General features: G+C 46.8%; 1 protein-coding gene across 1 annotated transcript in view; it reads right to left on the bottom strand.

Annotated features, from left to right (window-relative positions):
- Positions 1-4,788: 4,788 nt before the first annotated feature.
- Positions 4,789-27,820, bottom strand: part of FBXO34 (F-box protein 34) — a 137,824-nt gene continuing 114,792 nt past the window's right edge. Inside the window, exon 3 of the mRNA XM_078659843.1 lies at positions 4,789-7,344. Coding sequence (XP_078515969.1) covers positions 5,229-7,344 — 2,116 coding nt within the window. The 3' untranslated portion in view covers positions 4,789-5,228. The remainder of the gene's footprint in view (positions 7,345-27,820) is intronic.

Below are 27,820 nucleotides of genomic sequence, written 5' to 3'. Positions count from 1 at the left end.
TTGAATGCAGTCTGGGGGAAATTTCTGCTTTTTTTCTTCCAACATAAAACACTTCACAAACCCAAATAACTGAGAACTGTGCTCTTCCATTTACTTCCAATCCCAGGAGCTGGGGAAAAACAAATATAACAGAAAAAGCAGGGATCATGTGACATTGGCATCATTGGCTCATAAAAGAAATATCTTCAGCACCATAAAGGATCAGGCTATGTGGGTCTATCAGCCTGGTTCCATTTCCTCTTAAAAAGGATCACAACAGACTACTATTATCATATGGTCTTTACTGGTGACATTTTGAACGCTTCTATTCTGATTAAAATATAAATTGCACCCAGCGTGTTTAATGTGCTATTCTTATCGTATATACACATGTACATTTAAATCACAATACTTAGTTGGAGTGACTGTAGTACTCCGTGAACATCAGCCCAGATTTGTGCAAATATGTAAGAAATGGTTCAGATGAGGAGACATTTCTTTTTGAGAGGTAAACCACATCGAGAAGTGCAAACACATCTTGAGTTAATGCATTCACAGGAGATCGAACATGAGACAAGATATTGTAATTGCATGAATATTATTAGTATTTGTCATTAAATCTAGAAAAAACTTTTGATAAAGATGCAATTTTTTTAAACCAAATCACAATTCTGTAGTAAATCACAGCAGCCAGCAACACTATTCTGAGAATCTTTCTTGTTGGTATACACAGACTATGCAGAAAAAAAACATTTCAAATCCATAGAAAGAGAAGTATCAAGTAAAAGTAATCATTTATTGAGTTTATTTTTTATACCCTGATAAAGTAACATCCAAAAATAAATAGCATTGAGTTCAAAAACATGTTAAGTGTAAACTGGACTGCAAAGTTTGAAATGTAATATACTGATACAAGCTGCAGATATTCATGGTAAATCTCCAAACCTCAAAGGCAAACTTTGCTAACAAATCATCAACATTGACAGGGAGTAAAAAGCTTGCATAAAAAGGAAAATTTCTTTGTTAAGCAGCTGCCACCCAGTAAGGGAACAAATTGTGCAAGAAACATACATTGCTGGATTTACATCGACATTAAAAGCAAAAGGTTGTTTAGACATTGCTTAATCAAATATTTTATAGATAGCTTCTACATTAAGGCACTCTGGACTAGACAACACTTCACACACGTTTTCCACATTTAACTGTAAGAAAAAGGTTTCCAAAAGAAATGACAAAGTTTTTTTAAAATTTTACAAGAAAAAAAGATTGGTTATCCAGCACATTAACAAAAGTGAAGATTGTCAGCAAATAAACATTCATACAACAAACATTAACTCACTGAGTACCAAACTCCTCAGCGAGTAAAAGTACGAGATATATATATAAAAATACATAAATAAAAGATCTTGCCAGGCGATACAATGCACCTTACTTTAAAATGTGGGATTTGGGGACAAAATTTACATTTAGCTGCACCAATATGCTGAACAGGTAAGATTTAAAAAAAAAAAACTATACAGAATTACATATGCTGCTGTGAAGCCCAACTTTCCGGAAAGTTTAGGTAGATGTATAGGTTGTGTGCTCTACATAGACTGAAGTGCATACAAAGTGACCAACTAGTTAAACATGACAGGAATTCAAGGGAGAGCTCCGCCAGCGGAAAACTTACTATGCATACAGGGATACATAAGTGTATGCGGGTGGTGGGGGGACTTTATAGAAAGTCAACTGTAACAATCTGGCTTTTTAGCTATCAAACATTTAGTAAATGTAAATGCACTACGAGTCAGGGATAGGTTAGTTGATGGGAGCGATTTCCATGAAACTTGTCTAACTCGAAAAGCTAGGTCCGTGCTTCATCTACAGGTGCAAAACAAACTATTACAGTACAAAGGGAACCGCAGATTGGGTACAAAGGTATTGCAGATGGACAACAAAAAACATGGCAGTGATAGTGTGGCATCAGAATGATATAGATGACACATTAAACGAAAAGTATTCTTTTGAAGTAATCTTTCATCAATGCACTCTTCCTCACCAGCTTATAATAATGTAAAAAGCACTGCCTCGTTCAAAGCGCTTATCAGCAGAACAACTGGATCCCAAGTCCTGGACTGACACTTCAACTTTTCAAGTCCAGAGAATAGCATCTAAACAGAACGTAGAATCATTGCTCGATAGCAACCATGTACCCCCTTTAAATTGGAAACACTCCACAGAACACATTAGTAAGTATGGCTGACCCTCCTCCTAAAAATTGGAAATCTCCATCAAGACATGCCCACAGCCCAGTTTGCTAGAGCAAATATTGTGAACTTAGAAGCGGAAACACGTGGTTCTTTGCTGTTGGACCAGCAAGGCATTCGACTGCTCACCAGTAATTAAGTTCACAGCTACTATGAGTGAATCCACAACTGCACAAGAGCATTCAAATACAGTTCACTCACTTCCAAAAACAAAATGTATCGCTAAAGGACTAGCTGCCAACATGATTAAAGCCTACAGGCACCGGAGTGGGCAAGCTTGGCCGATTGGGAGTAAAATGTCTGATAAAACCAGGTCCAGGAACCCACTCAATTCTTTGAGGTAATACTTACAAAATAGTCCTTCACAATTTCCATACAGCAAGCAAACGTTCTAACAGATGAGCTTAGTTTCAAACCTACATGCAGTGCAGGTTAAATAAACACACCAACACAAAATCTATCCAAGCATTCTTGCTGCTCTCTGCAAAAAGAGGAATTTGCTGGAAGAGAAAATTCCATAGAGGTTAAAAATGTGGGATTGTAGAAACTGTAAATAGATCAACTTGGCTGGTACTTTTAATTCCTCTGCCTAATATAAACTGCTGATGCCGATCTTTAGAATGGCATAAGACTGAGACAATGAAAAGTGGAGATTTCAACTACTTAGCAGCGAAGAGGATTTGTGTCAAGGCAAGAATTATTCTCAACTTACCTTAAATGTGTAGACCTGAGCAGCGCTCGTTAATACGATTCCATAAAAAAAACTGGTAAACGGTTCTTTTCTTATGTTCTAATCCTTGAAATGGACCGGGCACCAAATTTGCAATAGAAAATTCAACTCTACTCCTTTTATGAATGACAATGAATTAGTACAGTAGAGGCCTCAGATTAATTTTTAAGAAAATGTGTACAACGGAAACCAGGTCTCAAAAGAAACATCCAGCAAAAACCTCTACTACACCCGAACGTATTTGGTTGCATTTGTGACAGAAAAAGTTCCAGGCCATTGACTTAATGATAATGATCTGTAGCACTAACAATGTTATCATGAATTAATTGCCTGCATGGAAGACCCTTTACCATCTTTCTCCCCATGACAGAAAATATAGGTTTTAATTTCAGAGAAAAATACTTCCAAAATATAGGATAGTGCTAAAGTTTTACCATGCACAATTTCAGAAAAACTCTGAAGAGGTAGATGATATAGCTGGAAGGATAATGTTGGATGATCCAGCGTTAGTTGTCTTAACCTACATAACTACAGATAGTATTTGAATAAACTTCAAGAAACATACCTAACCGAGTAGTATTTTTTTAGGTTTAAGATCCATCTAGTTTAGGCTCCTTCTGTTGAGGTCCAAATGTTTGAGGGCTGCTAGATCTCCAGGGCTTGCCTTAAATGAAATATGAATAAAGACGAGACAAGGAACAGACTAATGTAAAACTGACAGTCTTTCAACATCTTTACAAGCACAGTGCTTGAAAATCACACAACTACCCTTTTGAGGAAAGGAATTTGTGGTTGACGTTCTGGTTCTATAACAAACATGCACTTGATTTGCTCTGGCAAATGTATATTTCTAGAGTTAATGCAGTCAATACAAGTCATATTCATGGCATCCATGTCTTTAGTACAAATTAGTAAATATCTCAAAGAATGGGGTTTGATAGATTGAAAGGTTTTAGATGCACATAATTAAAGACTGCTAGTTAGAAGGACAAGAGCAGTCATAACTGAAAAGAGTGACAAGGAAGCTGGATGCCAAAGCACCATAGAAGCCACAATCTTAAGTGTGGTTCATTACCACAGTAAGCAAGGACATAGACATCTGAGCAGACAAGCGAGTCTTGGCCACATTAACACTTGGTGTGAATAATCTTTTTCAGGTATATGGACTGGCTCAAACCCTAAATGTGGTCAGTAAATGCTTCAGAGTAAAACTATTGCAAATCGCAGACTTACCATTCAATGTACCAGCCACTGACTGCAGACCTCCTTGACAGATGGATTCGAAGGAAAACTTACTGAATGAACACCCCAAACAGTTGTTGCAGACCTCCTGGAAACATTACAGGAACAAGCAATACCAAGAAGGAAAACAAAATATAGAAAAATCTAATAGGATATTGTAACCCAAGTAACAACCGCGAGTATCCAAGGAGCAGAAAGAAAAGAGGGTTAATGCGTATCTACTCATCACTGAGAACTACCCCTAACAGACAATCCGTGAAAGGCCTTACCTGGCTCAGTGGCAAAAGGGCAACCATACACAAAAGAGTAGCATTTCCAAAATCCTTTTGGAGCTAGCAAAGATGCAAGAGTAACAGTATATTAACGTGTGCCAGAAAAAAAAAAAGGCTTCCATGAAACCAGACTAAATATAAACCTTAAGTGCAGCTCAGCTAGCTTATATTGATTGCACTGCTTTTTGCTTACACCGCAATGGCTTTACATGTTTAGCTCCAGCTATGTGCATATTTCGCCAGATACAAAACTGATTCATATCAAAATGTCAGCAAAGAGAATTTAAGAATTACACTTTACATGAAGAAACAAACATTCAAGAGGCACATTTTATTGAAAGAAAATAAGTCAGGCATGAAGGAACTCCTGCATGCTTTGAAATTATACAAAAACTTGAGTTTTACCTCAGACATTTTGATACGCTTTGCTCTGACGCTTTCCAGTTCAGCCAACATGTCATGATTTATTTAACTCCGTAAGAGTTTCTTTACAGAAACATTTATATATATATTAATTATACAGAATATACAGGCTTTGAAACATGTAAAAACACATTAACAGCTGCAACGCCATTTTAGTCACATTGCAACAATTAGTCATGTATATGAGAAGCATCGATTTTGTGTTTCAATTCCAAGTTAAAGGCTCTAGTCTCTCTTGCATTACAACCATTAAAACACTTGATATATATACACAGAAAGAAAACCGCAAAAGGAAATGTTTTACTTCACCTATTTACATAAATGTTAGAAGCACTACCAGTCCACTCTCTCAAATTCCATTCTTTTCTTATACATGTGTCGGTTAAAGCTATGACAGGCAGGGACCCAGCGATTGTCATGAAGTCCAACTTTGCAGCCAGGACTGTCTTTATGAGACCTATGGCAGCACATCCAGTATCCAGGCCCATATGGTAAAGACTGACAATAGGGCTTAGGGTGCCACCAGCACAGAGAAACATCCCCCCTCACAAACTTCTTTTTGCACTGTTTACAGGGATCGTCTTTGTAGCGTAGGTCACAAACCCATAGAGAATCTACAGGCCTTATGTCATAGTATTCAATGATAAACTTGAAATAGTTACAAGTGCATTTAAGAGCTGCTAGGGTTTTAGTTGGGAGAAACCTAAATATATTTACCATAATGTGGTGAGGCAAAAACGCCATATACTGTTGAGGTTCCAGAAGTTGCTGAATTCTATACCTGATTTTCCAGAAATCGAGAGAAACCTGCCTTTTTAGACTGGGGTTAAGTGCAGTAGATTCACTTCCAACAAAAGCGATGGTAACGGTGTCCAAAGATACAATCGAGTTGTTCTTACAGTCTTCATCTCCAGAAGCAGACTTCATCTGATGTATGCATTGCAAATTATCTTCAGCCTTTTCACATAATTCTGAATTGACTTTACCACTTTGATCATCACGATATTGAAAAAATAACGTTCCTGGAAGGGGATCCTCCGAAAAACTGAAATTGAAAGTCTTTTCTTGTGCATATACCTTCTGAGCTACAGAAACACATACCCGCGCATTAGTTACTTTTGCTGTATTGCCAGAAAAGGTTTCAGAACAGGTTACTGCTTCCTCAGATGAAAATGTATTGTTCGCACTCTTACTCGGACTGCACTTTGGTGCTAATACAACAGCTCTTGAACAAATAGAAAAAGACTTTTCTACAGCACTGGCATTAATTTCAAGGACTGAACTTCCACTTTTCAATGATGCTCCCTGTTCGAGCTCTAAAGCAGTCGTGCTGAAATTCTTCCTTTCTGGTAGCAGATTGATTTCACAAGGCACAGATGATTCCTCATCCCCAGAGAGCTGATTTTTACTTGAGCCTGAATGCTTTTGGTGCATAAAACGGTCATTTTCTGCCTTGAAGTCGCTCGTTTTAGACTGCACTTTTTCAGCACCATCAGAACTTGAACCGCTGGCAAGCAGCATCCTACCAACATGTCTACGGAAGCTGTTATTTCTGGACAGACTTCCTGAATTACGTTCACTCTGGTGTTTCAAGCACTCGGACTCAAGTTTGGCAACCATGTCCAGAACACAGATTGCTTCATTCTCCTGCTCACCGCTTTCAAAATTTCCTTTCGAAAAGGGAATCTCACACGGGCCAATTGCTCTGAAATGCTCAGAAACAGAAAGCACATTTTTGGATTGTACTGTTAATCTTGCTGTATTGGAGGAGTTAGAACACTTTTTTGTGCCATCTGAAATCAAAGCACTTGCTCGTTGTTCAAGGAAAGCGACCATATTTATTACTGAAGATCCGTCTGAAAATATTGCATTATTGCCTTCAAGGTGTACAGAGCAATGGTCGATTCCGCATGCAAAAGGCTCAAACTGGTGACACTTGTTTGGTCCCTTTGTTTTTTCGACATTGTTTTTTGCTTTAACTTCCACTGACTTTTTTCTTCGTTTTGCAGCTCTTCCATTTATTTCCCATGTGCTTCTGTACAAAAAGCCCATGTGCTTCATTGTGCAAGTCCGATTGTTGATACACTGGTGTGATGCAAAAAAAGCAATCTTTTCCTTTGTATTCCCAGGTTTAATGACTGCTCGTATATCCAGCGCTCCTTCTTCTTCCTCATGGTGAACTGCCAAAGGGGAAGCATACACCTCTCCTTTATCATCGAGACCGTTCAGGGGGCTTTTTCCATCGGCAATGCACAGACACATGGATTCCAAAGGTCTATGGTATGAAGTATCGACAGGTGGCGCTAGGAGGCTCTGCTTTGTAGGGGTGTATTTTTCATCTTTTGCAACAATTCGGTGGTTGGCCTGGTCTCTCGTATTCAGAGTGGATTCTAGAGAAGGATCTTTCCTTGATAACTTGTGATACGGCTTGAGATGCATGACAGAAGTCCTAAAAACAAACCAAATAGAAATTCAATATTAATTCTCTCAGCTTGAAATGACCTCTGTCATGATATTTTAAATGCGTTTAGTCTTTTGCCAGGTCTTTTAATAACCAATATTAGTAGTCAAAATGTTTTATTACCATAACTCCATCACATAGTATAACTCTGCTTACTTCATTTCAGAACCCAAAACATTAAAATCAACCACTTTATAATATACACAAGAAAGTCCACATTTCATTCAAAACTAACATTCTGAAACTACTCACTGGTGCATTTACTAAGTTAATTGCTGCAGTTGACCAAATGGTTACGAATTAGAAATAAAATGCATTTCGTCAAATTACTTCGTATTAAAGATAGAGACATGCCATTTCGTACAACATATCCATTGCAGGTGCTTTAGTACACTGCATACCAATTTTACACCTTCAATTTGACATGCCAATGACTGCTGCCAACATTTAGATCTAGGGGTTTCCAGAGCTCACGAGACGAGTCAACCCATATCTAAATCAAATTCATTTTAGAGAACCTGCAATACGGCACAAACTAAATTAGCTGAAATCATACACTTTCCTGTAAATTGAGGGCTCTTTGCTCGATTTAACTACTTTTTATCTTTTTAGGTCGAGCTGGTGTAAGCAGTGCGAAGCACTGCGTCCAGAGAAGCATTTTTTGTTACTCACTTCCTGGGAATGTGAGACAGATCTTTTGTTACTCACTTCCTGGGAATATGAGACAGGCGATGGGCACGCACAGGAGAATCCCCCATGTGAGCGCGCTCGTTCACCCACACGCCGTGCACATCCCCTGTCCTACATTGGCAGCAAGTGGATAACACAGACACAGACACAGACACACACACACACACAGGCAGGCACACACACACAGGCACACACACGCAGGCGCACACACACACGCAGGCACACACACATACACGCAGGCACACCCACACCCACACCCTACAACTAAGCCCCACCCGCCCCACTCACCGGGCTACAGGCTCCGTCACGCGGGGCTTCCCTCACTTGTTTGGTTAAGTACTCCAGAAGAGTGCATGTGCTTTTCAGATCTGTCCCTCAGTCTTCCCAAACTCGGTCAAATACCCACCCTCGTTATAGTACCCTCTGCACCATGTGCTTCAATCTCCATTGCTTAACTGCCGTCTCTCTGGTGCTCTATTTTCTCCCTCCTTCCCATGCTGTTTCCTGTTGCTTCCACTCACTCCTTCATTACTCTCACCCCTTATATTGATTTTATATATTTATTTTTGTCGAGTGAACAGCATTTGCTACCGGGCCACTATTGTACGAAATACGCAACTGAACATTTTTTTTTAATTACAAATTCAAGTGCCATCTGCATTCTCTGATCAATAAATACAAAAATACAAATGCCCATTCCGTCACTCTGTGGGAGCACACATGCATGGTGATGCTGGCACATGCCTACGGAATGATGTAGCCACGACCATATGAAACGCCACCACTCCCCCCCCCCCCCCCATTTGCAATGCTTTTTTAAATACAGCCGTTTTCAGAACTCTTACTTGATGAGACCCTTCCTAACTTCCAAATCAGTTCTACACCAGGAGTCGCATGTTTTATCAGTATAGAACAAATCTAGCCGAAAAACAAGGGGAATAGGTTTTAGATCTTGCCTACAAAGCACGTAAGTTGTGCAAGAAGTATTGTTTCCAATTCCGTGGGCTTATAACCTGCCCACAACATACCATTAGTTGTTTTGGTTGACACTCATTTGTTATCTTTCCATCGGTTGGCTTTGCTTCCTTTGTGTTACTTCTGCCTCCAGTAAGGGCTAAGTAAGTGTCCTTCATCGTTTTGCACCACACAATCTTTTTGTATTTTAGGAGCATTTTGGTATTGTTCAATGTGCTCTCCTACTTTTAAACAGTTTCATATTTATGTTGCTTTCACCCTAAATGCCGTCTCTATTGATGCTTTGCTTGCACTCACAACTGCACTGTTCTACGCCACTCCACACAATGCCACACCACCCTACTCCACACACCTTTAGCCATGCTGAACAGAAGTCACGCTACTGTACAAGATGGCTAAAAAGCATTGGCAAAGCCAATAGCTCTCACATTGGAGCAACCTATTAGATTTGCCAATCGTCTTATCTGCCTAAGGAGACATGTTTTTGTGGTTAACCTCATGCGTGCTCATGACTAGCTCAGCTCGTAAGGAGGCACGGTTGCGCTGAGCTCATCATAACGGCCGCAACGCTCGCACGCGGGGATAACTCCCCTGCTGTGCTGAATGTTCTGAGGAAAAGGGTGTGGCTGTGACGAACTCAGCTCGTCATGAGCACAGCGCCACCGTGCTGCGTGACTAGCTGAGCTCGTCAGGAGCACCGGGCGCTGTGTGCGCCCCCTCTCCCCAGCACAGCAGGGGAATTACCCCGCGGCGAAGGAGTTAAATAAAAAAAAAACAAGCATTTACAATGCAATAGGTCTCGCCTTCGCAAAAGTTAGAGCTATTGGCATTGTAAATGACAAACTTTATTCATAAGTTGGTTTTGAAAACAGATAAATAAATGGCATGGTCATTTACAATGCCAATAGATTAATCTCTCGCAAATGCAAGACCTAATGCGTTTTATTTTTGTTTCAAAAACGAAAACATAAAAGGTCACACACACTGCTGTCTCTCACACTGCAGGTGTGGGTTGTGGGCTGTGGGTTTCCAGCTCATATCGGGAGGGTGGGCGCTGCTGCGTTTCATGTTTTTTCTTTTTTACGTACTCCCCAGGGCATTTGTGGTAGCTTCAGAAGCTTTTGTTTTGGGGTGAGGGATGTTGGGGGTCAGATCTCAGCCCAAAGCCCAGACTCCTCTTCATGATCTTGTGCCCTCATGCCTCGTAAACGCAATTAGCTTATGATTTTGTCCCTTCATAGACACATCCCCTATAAGATCATCCCCCCATAGTGAAATGGATCTGCAAGTTGGCATGCCTGGTCAGTAATTTTGTGGCAGTCAATGGATCACTGCAAAAATGCAGCGTACAATTCCTATTTTCTAGTCTGCTGCAGGCAGAAAGCCGATCATGCAAAAACTGAGATTTTGACCTGATTCACATTTGCATACTACGGCCAAGAAAAAGAAAATAATTGCCCATGCAAACTGAGCCCCCCACACCCACAGAGCCCCCCCCCCCCACACACACACACAGAAAGAAAGACACACACAGAAAGACACACACACACAGAAAGACACACACACACAGAAAGACACACACACACAGAAAGACACACACACACAGAAAGAGACACACACACACAGAAAGAGACACACACACACAGAAAGAGACACACACACACAGAAAGAGACACACACACACAGAAAGAGACACACACACACAGAAAGAGACACACACACACACAGAAAGAGACACACACACACAGAAAGAGACACACACACACAGAAAGAGACACACACACACAGAAAGAGACACACACACACAGAAAGAGACACACACAGAAAGAGACACACAAAGAAAGAGACACACAGAAAGAGACACACAGAAAGAGACACACAGAAAGAGACACACAGAAAGAGACACACAGAAAGAGACACACAGAAAGACACTCTTCCTTTCTGCGGTACTCCAGCTCCACAGGCCGCCATCCGATTCAGCACAATGTTTCTGTTTTCGGCTCCTGGCAGGTGCGCAGTGTATTCATTGGGACCAGGCGTCCTGGGTTTGCCTGGACAGACCAGGTTTTTCACCAGGTATCCCGGCATATTTCAGGAAATCAAGCTCCTGTCCCGGTTTTTAGTGAGGGTCGGCGGGAGGTATCTTTTTATGTTTTGCAAAACAGGTATAGTTAGCAGCTGTTATAAGAAAGCAATTTAATGACCATGCAGGCTACTGGCTTTAAAAAAATGCATTTATGCGTGTTCTTCCTGCGCCTCTTCTGGAATTCTCTGCTAAGGAGCACTGTCATTCTGTGTGCTGGGTTGAAGTAAAATTGTAGTCTTATTTTAGTGAATATCAGGCGAAACCTAAAAAAGCTAACAGTTTTGGTGTATCTGCTCTCGTGAAGAATTTGTTCCATGCAGGAATGTAGGAAATTAGACATTTCACTGCCCTTATGACACGGACATATACATCATGCACAACATGAAAACACTTACCACATAGGACCAAAAAACTAAGAAAACACCTTCAACCACACACTCTACCTGACTCAGATTTGCTACCCATCTAGTGAAGTGTTTCAATGCCCGGGTGGAACAGAAGCAACAAGAGGGAGGAAGCAACAGGGTGTGGGGCCAGAAGCAATACCAGAGGCTGGTGTATGAAGCAATAGGCAAGGGAGCAATGTGGAGCTGGCAGGGAGAAGCATTTGAGCAACACACATTCTTTGATGTCAACCTGTCCGCTGCAAGTTCAATGCAAGTGACTTGATTTTTAGGTCTCGGCTGCGTGGGCTGCGCACATGCGCAGTATCGCTGGCGAGATTTTATGATTTAGAGGAGCTTGGAGTCTCGGGCTTTAAGCCCCGCCCCTCTTTCCAATTGGCCGGCGTCACCGTTTATGCTAAACGGTGGCTAGCCATTGGGAAAGAGCCCTTTGTGACGTATAGTTTATCTTTCTTTTTCTGCCGTCCTACTTGGACGGCCTGGCCTGCTTTCCTTCTGAAGTAAAAAGTTTCCTATCTTTATGGGGCCAAACACATCAGTGTCACCCCTTACGCTGGTTTGTGCCGCTTGACTGGCGCTGTGGCCGAGTGAAGCAGAGTAGTGTGCCCTGTGCTGTACAGGGCAAAGAGTGCAAGTGAGGCAACAGAGCTCCGCTGTGCTGATTTCTATCACACCCTACCGACACAAATCACACCATGGCACCAACAGATACCGCCAAAAATCACCTGACATTACACACCTCAACAGCAGCTCCCCGCCCACCCGCACAGTAACTGCTCTCTCACACACATTGTCTCTCTGCTTGCACTGCTGTGTCCTGCGCTGTACTATCGTGAGTGGAGCAGAGGCTACACTAGCTGTGTGCGCGTTACTGTGATCTGGACGTGAGGTAAGCTTGCATTGCTGTGATTGCTGGGGTGCATGAGGAAGTGCACGTGTTGGTTAGTGTCTGAAGGTCGTGGGGTGGAGAAAGGATTGCTTGCTTCGTGTGCTTGCAATCGTACAACGCATCGGTTTTGTTTCCTTCATTAACTGTGATAAGCAGTTAGCTGAAATGTGCCTTTTCTATAGCGCAAAACTTAACAGAAGGCAGCAGAGCGCTGCACAGGGTCAGGTATTCACACAAGGTGCGTTCACTTCCTGTTCACTTTTTGCAGTCCTATCTTATAGATTTGTCTCACTTCCTCTCGCTAGTTATCTGCGACCCATGTGTTCGGGCCTGTTGATCTTATCTTTTGGTGTCCCAGTGGACTCTTGCTTTATTAGCAATCTCACCTCAGACACGTTGATTACTTGAAGGGTTTGGCCTATTAGCAATGTACGCACACACCTCGTGGTGTTCTTATTTCCCCAGTACATTGTCCTACTCTTCACACGGGGTCTCATGTTCAATTTAACCAATATCGCATAGTGCTTCCTTGGAACCTTGTATAGCGCTTGATACTGCAGTTTTTTCACATATATTTAAATAAACAAACTGCGGGTGGGGACATTGAATCGACACGTACCTCATTAGCTTTAGTAGCTGAAGAAGACTTATTTGCAAATGCTTGCTGTTTTCATGTCAGGGACCGACCAGACAGGCCATAAAAGAGGCCCATGAACAGCCAAAACAAGCATTAAAAATGCAATAGGGCTTGTCTTTAATTAAGTTAAAGCCATTTGCTTTGCTAAGGGTATTGTATAGCAAAGCAAATGGCTTTAACTTAATAAAAGGTGAGACCCATTGCATTTTTAATGCTGGTTTGTTTAGTACTCTGCAAAAGAGCAAAAAGTCCCAATGGTGTAGGAAGGGGGAGGGGGGGTTGCAGTGGGCGCGGGCTGCCCCGGGTGTTATTGCTATGCAAAAATGTGTGTTTTAAACGCATTTTTGCATTTTGTCAAGCCGGGGATGACAAGACATTTTCCGCACTGGGTACCACCTGACCTTGCTACGCCATTGAAAAGTCCTACATATTTTAAGCAGATGTCACCTTTTATGTAGGTGCCACCTATGGGCCAAAGTCTCTCAGGTTGTGAAATGGTCCTCCTGCTTAGGTGATCTTCTGTGTTTCTAAAGTTAAAAAGTCAAACTCCCAGTGGTCTGATTGGTGAGGCAGCACATTCTCTAGGCATGGCGTCAATATCATATTGCTGCAGGACACTCTGGTACAGAACTGGCTAGGAGTGGGGCTCTCAGGTGATTTTTTGTTCACTACTAATTCTAAAATCAGCACCATCATGACAAGATTAATGCTTCTTTGGCAAGGATCAGATTAATGTAGAGCGATACATGCTGAAGAGGGTGTTGGAAAAGGCAGAATGATGTCTTAATATTTATGTGTACACACTCGTGGGATTCTACTGACTATTTTAGAAACCACGCCCATTGCACAAATCAATCTCATGGATTGAGTTGTTTAAGTTGTCTTCAACACATCCCTAGACAGATCTGGCTGCACTGCCTGCTCTATTTGCTACAGTGGCAAACTGGATTGTGGAAGTGTGTGGCTGGAACAGTGATCAGTAAAAGTATGTTCAGGAGACGCTGTGGATACTCTTTACGCATTTGAGCTAACGTAAGACTAAAATTGTGTAGAAAGCCCTGATGTGTAAAAAGGCTGGATGTGTACAACCCTAAACTATACTAAGCAGGGAAAAAGTAACTCCAAAAGTAGCCAAAATGGGGCGAGATAAAATAAATGTGGCTGATCCCGTAAATGTTCGTGTTACTGCATCAGGCAAGTAATGCGTTCTTACACAGGCTGACATGAAAGCGGCCTACACATGCCTCCGAAAAAGTAACAACCCCCCACATCCATTTAAGGGACATATTAGTATGCTTATCATTATGAATGAATCTTTAAAATTACCCATCCTTCTCCCTCTGGGGGTGGGGTACAGCAAAACAATATTAGACATAAGGGACAGGGATGAGGGGCACTACCTTTGAGCTACATGGGTAATATATGTGCCAGACTGCTGACTTCAAGAGCGATGTGGCTTTTTGGGAGAGGGAGGGAGTTAGTTCACTGCCTCAAATTACATTGGGGTTTAACGGTGCTTAGTATAAGGGCATATAAATTTAAATAAAGAAAAAAAATCAAAAGCCAACGTTTTAGTCCCTGTGGAATAAAGCTTTGCGCACCAGGGCCTTTGGGCTTGATAAGGACTTTTAATTGGGGGAGAAGGGGTTGGCGGGGGATACTCACAGGGTCTTGGCAGTTCCTCTTCCATCATGGCGGGGTGGCTACAGGAAACTACCCATGCATGAGGGGAGGAGGAGGCCCAAGACTCCCACAGGCCTTTAGTTCAGTCCCAGCTAAGTGGAGGTGAAGCAACAGCTTCTGTAGGCTGCTGCGCTTTTGAGACAATGAGCAGTGCTCACGCTTCCCTCACACACCGAAGACAGAGAGAAGGGGAGAGGACGACTGTCACAAATAGTGGGCTGGTGAGGAAGCAGGAACAGCCACAGATAACAGTGAGCTCCAGCACGCACCTAATCTTACCCACGGATGCCTATGGAAAGGCGGCATAAAACCTGTAGTACCCGTGAAAGTATCAATTGCGGGAATTAAGGGCATCAGCGCTCTGCGAAAAAAATGTAAGGGCAGTCTGTTTAACAGAGGTGCATGGGACATTTCGGCAATAGGAGCGTCTCCGTCGCCATTAAGAACCTGAGATAGAGGTCGAAGTGCACTAAAACAAGCTGGTATGGGGGGGGCAAGCAGTGTTGTGGGAGGGGGATGCAGAGATGGGTGGAAGGAAGCAACAATAAAGGCACAGTAAAACCAGCTTCCACAAACGAGCAGGAAGCAAAGAAGAAAACTGTGGTGAAAGCGACCAGATAAGCAGCAAAGTTTAAGGTTACTAGTAATTGGGTGGTGCTCCGTGGGAGGAAACAAAACACAACAAGCAGTGGCATAGCAAATAGGTCTCGCCGTTGGGACCTTATAAGTTTTAGCTATGCAGGATATTATCCTGGGTGCATGTTTTGCCAGGGATTGAAGACCTATACAACAAATGCACACAAATGAACACATGCATGTACTATTCAGAGCAAACAACAGATCGCCATTAGCACACGTAGGTAGACCGACATGCTTGCAAAGTTTCACACCCACAGGGAGAAAGCACACACAGATACACACATACATACCCCATACAGCTCCTCCCATGTACACCCCCCCCCCCTTTGGAACCTTCAAAGTCATTAAATTTGAAGATATAAGAGGTTTACATTTACCACTAGTATGATGGTGTTAGGATGCAATTGGTAGAAAAAGAGGGAGGCAAATTGGTTAAGAAAAAACAGTGTGCAGTGCAACTGAAGAGATTTCTAACAGATTTGATTAAAGCCTGCATACGAGATGGTATATTGTTACTTTTAGTCCTGAATGTTTTTTTTGTTGTTAACTGCTTGTTGAATGTTTATTTTTGTTTACTGAGAGTGCTCTGTGCCAGATAATTCGTTTTCAAGTTCAGGCTCTGCCGGAGGGACTGTGATAAGAGCGGCCTGAACTTTCCAGAGGCAGACCGTCTGGCTGAGACACTCTTGGTTACACAGCGAGTCGGTTTCATTTTTGCAACATTTGTTTTGTCAGCCAGATAATTCTTAAATGCATTTGATACATTAACAGGCTGACAGACAGTTTTGCAAAATGAAACGGACACCCTGAGTAACCAAGAGTGTCTCAGCCAGAAGATCTACCTCATAAGCCTCTGGAAAGTTAATGAATGGTTTAGCAGAAGGGAGCTGCAAAGGAGATGCAGCAATCCCGGCTTCACCCCTGCCCCCTCCTCCAATGGGCGCGCCACAGAGCCCAAGAGGCAGGATATGTCTGGCCCTTAAAGCGAACACTAGCATGTGCGTGAAGCGAGCACCTTGCGTACCATCACAAAGCAGCACTTCCAACTTCCTTACCCACAACGTTGAACAAACATTGGCAAAAGCACCAGGTCTCACCTATCACACAAACAACAAGCAGGGGGAACACACAAAGGAGAGTGCATGAAAACACAGCTCTGCTAACTGCACTCACCTGTTCCTGGCACAGCGCTATAAAGCACTTCTCCTGTGCCCGCTGCGTGGGTTGCCAGCAAGGGGGATCTCAAACTACAGTGACCAGAGTGCTCAGGGCGCCAGGAGGCGTTCCTGGTAGCTGCACTCATCTGTTCTTAGCATAGCACTATAAAGCGCGTTTCTCGCGTGCCCGGGCCAATGGCAGGGCCGTGAACGACAGAGGCGGGGTTGGGCCACCACTCTTGGCCTGCCTTTAAGGTACACTGGTGGGTAGCATGTTTTTCCCATTGACTACCCCTGGGTTGCAGATGCAAGTCGGCTCCTTTTCCTGGAATGATAGACCTGGTGAATCAGGGGTATCACCTTGCTTATATTATCCAGGGCAGTTACTGGTTTTATCCCTGGGGCACTGGTTAGTGACATGTAGCAAGATCATAACAAGGGTGCAGGACGTGCACCCATTATCTGGTAGGGACTAATATGCACAGAAGTGATCATGCCTCGAGGTGAGGCCTAATGGAAGGGGGCGGCGGGCCGGTTGCAGAAACACGAACTCTAAAAATAGACTTTGTCACATAGCGCAGTTGCACCAAGTCGGATTGGGCTTGGTCTCCCGCCTATTAGAGTGCTTCAAAAACATTAAAACCATGGGAGAGAGGAAAGCCACAGGGGAGAAGGCTCCCACGCCAACCAACTAGACAGACAAGACAAATGGTAGGACTTTGGATTCATTTTTAGTCCGTGCAATTAGCATTGTCTCAAAGGACATTGAGCTAGTCAATAGGCGATTTAACAGGGACTTTGTTATCGCCCCTGGCGGTTTATTTGATTCTTCTGCAAAATGTAATCACAGAGCATTCTATTAGTGTGCCTTCCTAAAGTGCGCCCGTCCGCCCTATGCCCCAGCAATGGACCAGGTAGTTCAGAGTCAACCTACACTTCCCGCTGCAATCCTGATACCTCGCTCCTTACTGATAATTGCCCTGGTACTAAGCGCAAACGGAAAAACAAGTAAAGCAGCAAAGGAAAACAAGCGTGGCCACTAAAGTGAAAAGCGACAGCGCTGCGTTTAATTATCCATGACGACGGAGGAATGTAGCTGCCACAATGCGAGCTGCTGCTCGCTCCTGACACCCAAGCGCAGTGGGAGTGAACATTTGGAGAAAAGGCAGGACATGCACCTGTCTTTGGCCAATTGCGTGCTTTCATTGTTGAAAGCCACACACAAAGGCCAATGGAATGTGTGAGAGTTGCCAGACCCACACGGAGAAATCTAGGGGAAAGTTTGGAGTGCTTACAAGAAGCCTCCCAGAGCAGTGCATGCGCCCTGCGATAGACTCAACCTAAAATGGGGGGGGACAAAGAGCAAAGATTAACCACTAGCAAGCAAGCATGCATTTCTGAATGACAATCTAACAGACAAATAAAAGGTAATGGGCAGGTTTTAAGCCCAGAGTGTGAATACGGCAGGTCTTGACGTGACAGCCCATGTGCTGCCTAGGCTCAACCTAAAATGGACTGCTGTTTCAGTCCTCTGTGTATGTAACTAGCGCGAGGACTGTGAATGATCAGTCGTTCCAATAAATCCCCTTTTGTGTTACGCCCAGTACCGCTTCGATCACCCACTCCCCAAGTTACTCTCTCCCCTGTGTCCTGCACTTTTCTCTGCTGTTGCCTCTAGTTATGCTGTGATCACCACCCATCTGTGCCACCCGGGAGTGGTTACCAATGCACTTAATGCATGGTGAATATCATAACAAGCTGTGTCAGTAGCTTCATTGACAGTCCATGCAACTGTAGTGGGCACACCCCTGTGTTATAAGTAGTATTTCAGCGTCAAGAAGGGAGGTTGCAACAGAGCTTTGGGGAGAGACCTTCACATTTCTGGGCTCTTGGTTCCACCTTCCAATAGAGTATTTTAACAGACCACCCATCTTCTTGAACCGAACCAGGCCTGTTTCAGGCCACACTATAGTACGGAATTAGTCTTGCTTTCCGTATTGGACGAGATAAGAATGGATAGGAAGGCGCCATGTGCTCTGGTCCTGTTGGACCTATCCGCTGCTTTTGATACGGTGAATCATAGTCCACTTATGTCGCGGATTGCTGACCTGGGGATCCAGGGCACTGCCAGCGCTTGGCTAGCTTCCTTCCTTGGAGACCGCACCCAAAGAGTCCAACTGACAGACCTGGTATCTCATTGCGGGACCTTGACATGTGGAGTACCGCAAGGGTCAGCCCTGTCCCCTTTGCTCTTTAATGTTTACTTGCAGCCTTTAAATTGCCGCGCGAAATCGGCTAGACTGCAGGGTATATAACTATGCCGAAGAGACCCAAATTCTGTTTCAAATAGATCAGTCACCCTCATCGCAGGTGAATATGCAAGACATTCTGAAATTCACGGTGAACTGGATGTCGGCAAATTCTCTAAAACTAAACCCGGATAAAACGGAGGGGCTGGCGTTCACTACAGTAGCAAACCCCTGGAATGAGCTGTGCTGGCCTAATGAACTGCGACAGCCCCCAAAACCAGCTTCCGTAGTAAAAAGCCTAGGGATAAAAATTGATGTTAGGCTATCAACGTCCCAACAAGTCGCAGCAGAGGTAGGAACCTGTGTAGGACTGCTGCGACAACTCCGGAAACTGTCATCGCGGTTATCCGTCTCTACTATTCGGACGGCGGTTTCAGCTCTGATCCTGGCCCGCCTAGATTATGGTAACGCCCTCTATGCTGGGCTACCCAAAAAAATCCCTGGCCAGGCTTCAAGGAGTTAAGAACGATGCAGCCAGGCTGATCTTTGTTGGACAGGCCCCATGAAGGGCTCGCTCCCTCCCCGCAGGACAGGGCCCGGGTCCCGGCCTTCCAGGTACTACCCACAGAACAAACCCGCAACCCGTCCCCCATGGGACGCCTGCTCCCGGATGTCCCTGTGTCACGGGCCCGGGCCACCGTCAGCACCATTGCCCGGCCCAGCCGCCATCGTGGACATGGCACCACGCGGCCGCGCGGCCTCAGCCCGACCCCGGGCCTGGCCCCGACATCCCGGCACCACCATCCACCCAGGAGGTGGACGGACCACTTGGCAGGTCAATGGGAGTAAGAAGTGTCGATGGCTCTCCCCCGCCAGGTGCAGATCACCCCCCGCCTCCTCGGGCGCTGGCTCCACCCCCCCTGCTGGGTGTCTGGACTCCCTCATCCCAGACCTCCCGACCTCCAAGAGCGAGGGTCCGGACATCAAAGGGCGCCAGACCTATAACTGAGGGAGCCCCAGGACAGGAAGGCAGTTGTATCCTGGAGTCGAGAGACACCGCGACGAACTCATCCTTGACGGACTGCTGGCGCTGCCACAGCCCTGCGAACTATTGTCCTGCCTGCTGGCGCTGCCGCGGCCCTCTGCAACCTTCATCCTCGTGGGACCTGCTGGCGCTGCCGCGGCCCTCTGCAACCTTCATCCTCGTGGGACCTGCTGGCGCTGCCGCGGCCCTCTGCAACCTTCATCCTCGTGGGACCTGCTGGCGCTGCCGCGGCCCTCTGCAACCTTCATCCTCGGGGGACCTGCTGGCGCTGCCGCGGCCCGTTGTAACCCTCATCCTCGTGGGACCTGCTGGCGCTGCCGCGGCCCGTCGTAACCTTCATCCTCGTTGGGACCTGCTGGCGCTGCCGCGGCCCGTTGCCACCTACGACCTCTTCGGGACCTGCTGGCGCTGCCGCGGTCTGACCCGTCCGAACGCCGAGCTCGAGGATTGTGAGCTACCACCATTACACCTCAGTACCTGTGGGTACCAAGACTGTCCCGCTACCCCCTTCCCCTACTAGAGACTAGAATTGAGAGGATCATCGTGTCCTGATCGCCTTGTATCGTACCACCCTACTCCAAGAATTGCCTATAAAAGGTGTTACCCTGATCTTCGTGTGGTGTCCATCTGTGGGGGGGGAAGTTACCTGTCTGTGCGATCGCTAGAGACGGTCCTCACTGGAGGCCTCTCCCTTGTGCTCGGCCGACCCTCCAGGTCCCCGTCTAACAATCTTCAAAAAACCCAGGAGGACACATGTCACCTCACTGTTGCAGGACCTACACTGGCTACCAATATCCCAGCGAGTGAAGTTCAAAAAAGTCTCTGTATTACTCACAAAGCCATTTATGGCTTGGCCCCGAACTTTATCTAGGATAAATTGATCTTTTACGCTCCCTGCAAGAGGCCGCGATCTTCAGAAGCTTGTCTCCTGTTATGTCCACGGTTCAAGCGTTCAACGTTAGGGGGGAAAGCCTTTTCAAATATGATGCCTCCACTATGGAACAGACTCCCGGAAAGCCTGCGCAAAGAGACCAACCTGCTCACCTTCAGGAAGAGATTAAAATCTGTTCTCTTCCTGGAAGCTTGGAGCTCTATGTAGAGCACTCCTCACTCTCTGCCTCTCTTTATTGGGCCCTCTCGGACAGCGCTTAGAGACATCTTCGGTGATAATGCGCTATACTAATGCCCCATAACAGAACATTGAATGAAGCTACATTAAACACTTATGTTGGAATGTGCTAGCCCGGCCTTATTTTAGCTGAGAAAGGTTTGGAATAGGAGGGTACGATATACCATTCAGGTACATTGTACTTCCATAGGGAGTATCATTGTCCCTTTGTGTTGTATGTATGAATGCACACATATTTAAGGAAAACTTCATCTACTTTGACAGCAACCCTCATAAAACACATATCAAACTGTGGCATAGTCACATGGACAAGATACTAATTATATGAACAGAAAAGGAATCTCAGGACCTTAGGTGCATAATGGGGCAAAGAAAAAGAACCCTTCCTTAGGTTTACATACACCATAAGTAACAATGATCTACCAAATTTAGATAAATTAATCAATCCTAAGAAAGATGGTTTAGAAACAGAAGTCTACCACAAACCCACAAATAGGACCAGACTACGGAGACTTGACAGGCACCACATGTGTTCTCCGAGAGAGAACTTACTCTCTGGATAGTTCTTGCATTTTAGGAACAATTTTTCAAATATATCTTCGGTACGATAAACTTCAGAATTGTCCCACAAATTAACCATAACCACCCAAACAGAATAATTTAAAAAGGCGCATGTAACAATTGCTGTGTAGCCTTGCTTCAACTAAACCTGGAAAATTCTGAACACCAATGGAAACTATTGCAGCCCCCCTCTTTTCTTTCAATAGTAGATGAAATCTAGAGAATTACTCTCCACAATCACACAAAAATACATAACCAGATTAAGGTAGCCACTACATTATGTGGTCTCTTGGCTAGAATGGGACATTATCCCTGCGGCAGGTGCAGTGCATGCCCCTTCACATTAGTTATGTACTAAGACCATAGCACATTAGGGCACATAAAAATTGCAACGCTGACTACGTGAGTTAAATGCTCACACACTGTTATGGTCTCCGCAACACAGGCATGAGATCCAGGGAAATCGGAACACTAATTGAGTAACAGAGAAGCAACATTAAATGCCAATTTCATAACACCAGAATTATTGCCCAGGTTTTGGGGCTCACACAGTGTGAATGACATTAAATGGGCCATTGTAGATAAGATTAACAACAATGACAGTATTCCCACTCAAAGGCTACTCCTGATGAAAGACCAAAGATGGGAGAATAGCCTGAAGACTCACATCCATTGGTTTGAACGAGATACGGTGATTCTCTGTTTTTTTACATCATCATGTGACCTCCTATACATCTTCAGTCGTGACAGCACCTCGGCTGCGACAACAATAACTAGATGGAAGTACAATGTTTCCTATATTACCTTTGCTTAAGCTTTTTGGCGAACTCCACTTCAAATGAGTAAATGTGATATCTACCAGGGGACATAACCCACTTTCCTTTAACAAATCTAAATAAAAAGGCGCTCTATTGAACATTACAATAGGTTCTTGTAAGCTCCTTCAGTTATGAACATAGAAGGGACTTAGTAACCCACTTACTGTATGGACAGTGTCAGCACCATGACCCCCTTTCTTACCTCTTCTCATGCTGGAATTATCCTGTATAATTACAAAGGATAAGCACAGACGATATTGCACTACGTGACCATTTGTCTGCTATGTCTACCTCTTACTTTAATTTCATGAAGATTGAAATTACATACATTAATTACGCTTCACAAAAATACTATCAGATGACAGTTATGACATGGCTCACTGTGTTGCATTAAACAATTGCACAAGACAGTGCTGTTCCCGTACATTAGACTCTCATACGAGACACACGGTGCCCCAGCATCTTCATGGTTACTTATGCATCACCATCATGTGTCGTCATGACGTTCCATCATCATGCAGGAGATGCAGAAGTGACCTCCACGAACATGGGATGCCGAGCACTTTAAGAACAAGGTTAATCACCTTGCTTCAGTTATTTCAGCCTTTAGGCTAGATTACAAGGATCTATATTTGAGCATGATCCATGTGTCCAACATCTCGTTATTAGCTGTGCATGAGGCATAGGTGCACACTTAACCAACAGAGCCATAATCATAATTTGCTTATGCCTTGGGGACCTTTTTTGTGTCCACCAGTTTCACAATTACTCCTGGGTAGATGTGTGGCTGTAAAGAGGAAGTGGGGTGGATAGTAGCATTCCGGCCATTTATATAGACTCTAGACTAGTTTGAGTTCTGGTGGTGCTGAAGTTGAGCTGTTTTTAGTGGTCACTGAAAAAAGGCTATTAGTGAGACCAAAAGGTCTTGCACAAAAACTACTGTGGACTGTTCTGTAGAATGGCCTGTATTGTTGTCCTGAGAATGTGGTGTACTGGCTTCTGATGAATGTCAAGTCACATTGTGTTGCAAACTTCACAAACGCGAAATATAAGCTTATTTATGGTCTCCTAAACTTGCCTCGCACTGCTCTTTGCATCATTCTTCTTCATTTTGCCTCATGCTGCCCTTCTCCTCCCTCTCCTTCATTGGGACTCACGCTGCTCTTCTCCCGGTCCTTGTGCCTCATGCTGCCCTTCGCCTCACTCAGTCTATGCGCCTCACACTGCTCTTCTCACTCTTCTTCCTTGCGCCTCACACTGCTCTTCTCACTCTTCTTCTTTGCGCCTCACACTGCTCTTCTCACTCTTCTTCCTTGCGCCTCACACTGCTCTTCTCACTCTTCTTCTTTGCGCCTCACACTGCTCTTCTCACTCTTCTTCCTTGCGCCTCACACTGCTCTTCTCACTCTTCTTCTTTGCGCCTCACACTGCTCTTCTCACTCTTCTTCCTTGCGCCTCACACTGCTCTTCTCACTCTTCCTTGCGCCTCAAACTGCTCTTCTCACTCTTCCTTGCGCCTCAAACTGCTCTTCTCACTTTCCGTCATTGTGCTTCACGCTGCTTCTCTCCTCTCTGCGTCCTTGTGCCTCACGCTGCTCTTCTCCTCACTCTTCCTCTTTGTGCCTCACACTGCTCTTTTCCTCACTCTCCATCCTTGTGCCACATGCTGCTTTTCTCACTCACCTTCCTGGTGCCTCACGCCGCGCTTCATCTTTTAAGTACAGCGCCTTTTTTTATTTTGCACGGCGCGCTCACCTCTATTTTTATTACTTTTGAAGAGTAACCTTTTTACTCCTTGCTGCACCCGTTTCAGGAGCGCCGTGCGTTATCTAATTATCCTGGTTTCCCTCCTCCTTCAAGCACTAACACCTTGTTTCCCTCCCCCACCACCTCCTGTTGACTGAGTGAGCCAAGAGGCCCGGGCACCTGCTCAGTCTGAGCACCAGCACAACACCACCTTAGCAGCAATTCAGCACCAGCGCAGCAGTCCCCCCCCCCCCCCACCTCGGCACCAACCCCCCACCTTGGCACCAGAACCCCCGTTTCCCCCTACTTCAGCACCAGCGCAGCAGACCAGTTCCACCCCCCCACCTCGGCACCAGAGCAGCTGGCTCAACTTACCCCCCCCTTCGGCACCAGCACAGCGGACCAGTTCTCTCCCCCCCCCACTTCTGCAGCAGACCTGCTCCCCTCACCCCCCCTCGGCCCCCGCACAGCAGACCCCTCTCGGCCCCCGCACAGCAAACCTTGCCCCCCGCGCAGCAAACCTTGCCCCCCGGACCCCGCGCAGCAAACCTGGCCCCCCCCGCAGCAAACCTCCCCCCCCCCCCCCCCCCCAGCAAACCTCCCCCGGCCCCCGCGCAGCAAGCCTCCCCCACCCCTCTCGGCACCCGCGCAGCAAACCTACCCAGCCCCCGCACAGCAAACCTCCCCCCCCCCCCCCCCCCGGCCCCAGCGCAGCAAACCTCCCCCCCCCGGCCCCCGTGCAGCAAACCTTCCCCCACCCCTCTCGGCCCCCGCGCAGCAAACCTGCCCCCGGCCCCCGCGCAGCAAACCTGCCCCCCCCCCCCTCCCCCTCGGCCCCGGCGCAGCTACCCCCCCTCCCCTCGGCCCCCATGCAGCAGACCCCCGACCCCCTCGGCACCGGCGCAGCAGCCCCACGGCCCCCGCGCAGCAAACCTGCCCCCGCGCAGCAAACCTTCCCCCCCCGGCCCCAGCGCAGCAAACCTTCCCCCCCCGGCCCCAGCGCAGCAAACCTTCCCCCCCGGCCCCAGCGCAGCAAACCTTCCCCCCCGGCCCCAGCGCAGCAAACCTTCTCCCCCCCCCCCCGGCCCCAGCGCAGCAAACCTTCTCCCCCTCCCCCCCCTGGCCCCCGCGCAGCAAACCTTCCCCCACCCCTCTCGGCCCCCGCGCAGCAAACCTACCCCGGCCCCCGCGCAGCAAACCTACCCCGGCCCCTCCCCCGGCGCAGCAGACACCCCTCCCCAGCAAACCCCCCCTCCCCCACCCCTCTCGGCCCCCATGCAGCAGACCCCCCCTCCCCCAGGCCCCCGCGCTGCAGACCCCCCCCCCGCACAGCAAACCTTCCCCCACCCTTCTCGGCCCCTGTGCAACAAACCTACCCCCCCCCTCGGCCCCCGCGCAGCAGACACCCCACGCAAACCCCCCCTCTCCCACCCCTCTCGGCCCCCATGCAGCAGACCCCCTCCCCCTTCGGCACCGGCGCAGCAAACCTCTCCCCCCCCTCGCAGCAAACCTCTCCCCCCCTCGGCCCCCGCGCAGCAAACCTCTCCCCCCCCCCTCGGCCCCCGCGCAGCAAACCTTTTCCCCCCCCCCCCTCGGCCCCCACGCAGCAAACCTCCCCCCCCCCCCCCCTCGGCCCCCGTGCAGCAAACCTTTCCCCCCCCCCCCCCCTCGGCCCCCGCGCAGCAAACCTTCCCCACCCCCTCGGCCCCCGCGCAGCAGACACCCCCTCCCCCAGCAAACCCCCTCCACCCCCATGCAGCAGACCCCCTCCCCCCTGGCACCCCCCGCGCAGCAAACCTTCCCCCACCCCCTCGGCCCCTGCACAGCAGACACCCCCTCCACCCCTCCTCAGCCCCCATGCAGCAGATGACGACCCCCTCCCCCCCTGGCACCCGCGCAGCAGATGACGACCCCCTCCCCCTGGCACCCGCGCAGCAGATGACGACCCCCTTCCCCCCTGGCACCCGCGCAGCAGATGACGACCCCCTCCCCCCTGGCACCCGTGCAGCAGATGAACCCCCCCCCCCCGGCACCCGCGCAGATGACCAGTTCTCTCCCTCCACTTCTGCAGCAGACCTGCTCCCCTCCCACCCGCGCAGCAGACGACCCCTCACCCACCTCAGCACTTGCGCAGCAGACTCCCCCCCCCCTACCGCAGAAGACCCACATCGGCACCCGCGCTGCAGACGCACATCGGCACCCACGCAGCAGACGCACATCGGCACCCACGCAGCAGACGCACATCGGCACCCGCGCAGCAGACGCACATCACCCCTACCCCCACCCAGGCATCCCACCTCAGCACCAGCGCAGTCCCCCTCCCACCTCAGCACCAGCGCAGTCCCGCTCCCACCTCAGCACCAGCGCAGTCCCCCCCCCACCTCAGCATCACTCAGCACCACCAGAGTATCATTAAGTGTCACCTGTGGCTTAACACTTCAACATGATGATCAGCGGCCACAATCCTCTACAACATAGATTAAATGTGTTGCCACTGCCCATACCTATCAAGCAAGCCAGGCTGTTTGGATTGCTGTGCAGTCAGTGTGAGGCTCAGTAATACGGAACCATGTCCACCGTGCACTGACGACCTTTATAAGGAGACTTAACATTAGATACTACTGGAGCTTCACCCCTCATTTGAAGGTCTGAAGTTCAGCATCGAGCTTGCAAAAGTAAGCGTGTCATGAGTTATGGGTAATTTTGCATCATATATAGGTGCTTGGGTACAGAAATAGTCATAAGAATGATGGCCTGGCCTATGATAGGCATGAGAAAAAGACCAGTGTTACAAGTCCCCACAAAGAGGATATATTTGAGGGGGCAATTTGTTCTGCCTGAGGGCCTGACATTGATGACTTCAGATACTTTAGTGTTTGTGACAAACTTAATTTTAAGTTAGGGGCACCAGGTCAAAGTGTCAGGTGAGTTGCTGATTGGAAAATAATCCAATCAGATCAACTGAACTTAAGGTTGGTTAACCTAGCTAAGTGTTCTAGCATTTGCATTGCTCGCGGACCTGAAATGTGGGGCCGACATTGGTAAATCAGAAGATTTACATATACAAAGATACAATTCTCAGTTTCCCGGCCCAGTCGGACCTCTGTAGAGGGTCTTCTGAATTGGGCAGCTTTGAGGGGCTCAACAGCAAGGAGAATAAGGGACATGCATGTTGGGATTTCCTACCAAGCCTTAAAGGCCCACCGACAAGCATCAACTGACCAGTTTGTGGCTATTGGAGAATGTAGAGAGTGAATGTAGGATATAAATGGAGGGCTATAGCTCCAAATCAACAAGCACCAGAAATAGGCAGCCCATAGCAGACAAATTGAAGGTCTCCTTAAAAAAACTATCCCCCAATCAACTAACAGGAGTGCCAAGGGACCTTACAATCAGGATAAGAAGTCAATGGCATGATGGAGAATCCTGACGTAGTGAGGAGTAACTTCCAGGCACGAAAACACTGGTTTGGATGTAGCAATGACTGAACGTGTGGCAGCAGGTTGTCAGCAAGCAGCTCTGAAAGAATTTTAATCACAAAGCTGTTCATAATCAAACAAACTCACCTCTAGGAGGGCTACTGCTTCACGCAGCTCCATCTTCCAAGCAAAATAAATTGCAGATTACTGCCTTCCCTCAGAGCACCAGGATACTTTCCAAAGAGTGACTGTGGAACCAACTGAACTCTGGCTGTGCTGGAAGTATGATTCAGTTTTATCAGACTTGTACATCAGACAAGCTTCGTCATTTAGCCAC

The sequence above is a fragment of the Lissotriton helveticus genome, chromosome 9 (assembly GCF_964261635.1).
Source record: "Lissotriton helveticus chromosome 9, aLisHel1.1, whole genome shotgun sequence".
Taxonomy (NCBI): domain Eukaryota; kingdom Metazoa; phylum Chordata; class Amphibia; order Caudata; family Salamandridae; genus Lissotriton; species Lissotriton helveticus.
Note: the sequence above shows the minus strand (reverse complement) of the source record. Positions and strands in the feature narration are given on the sequence as shown.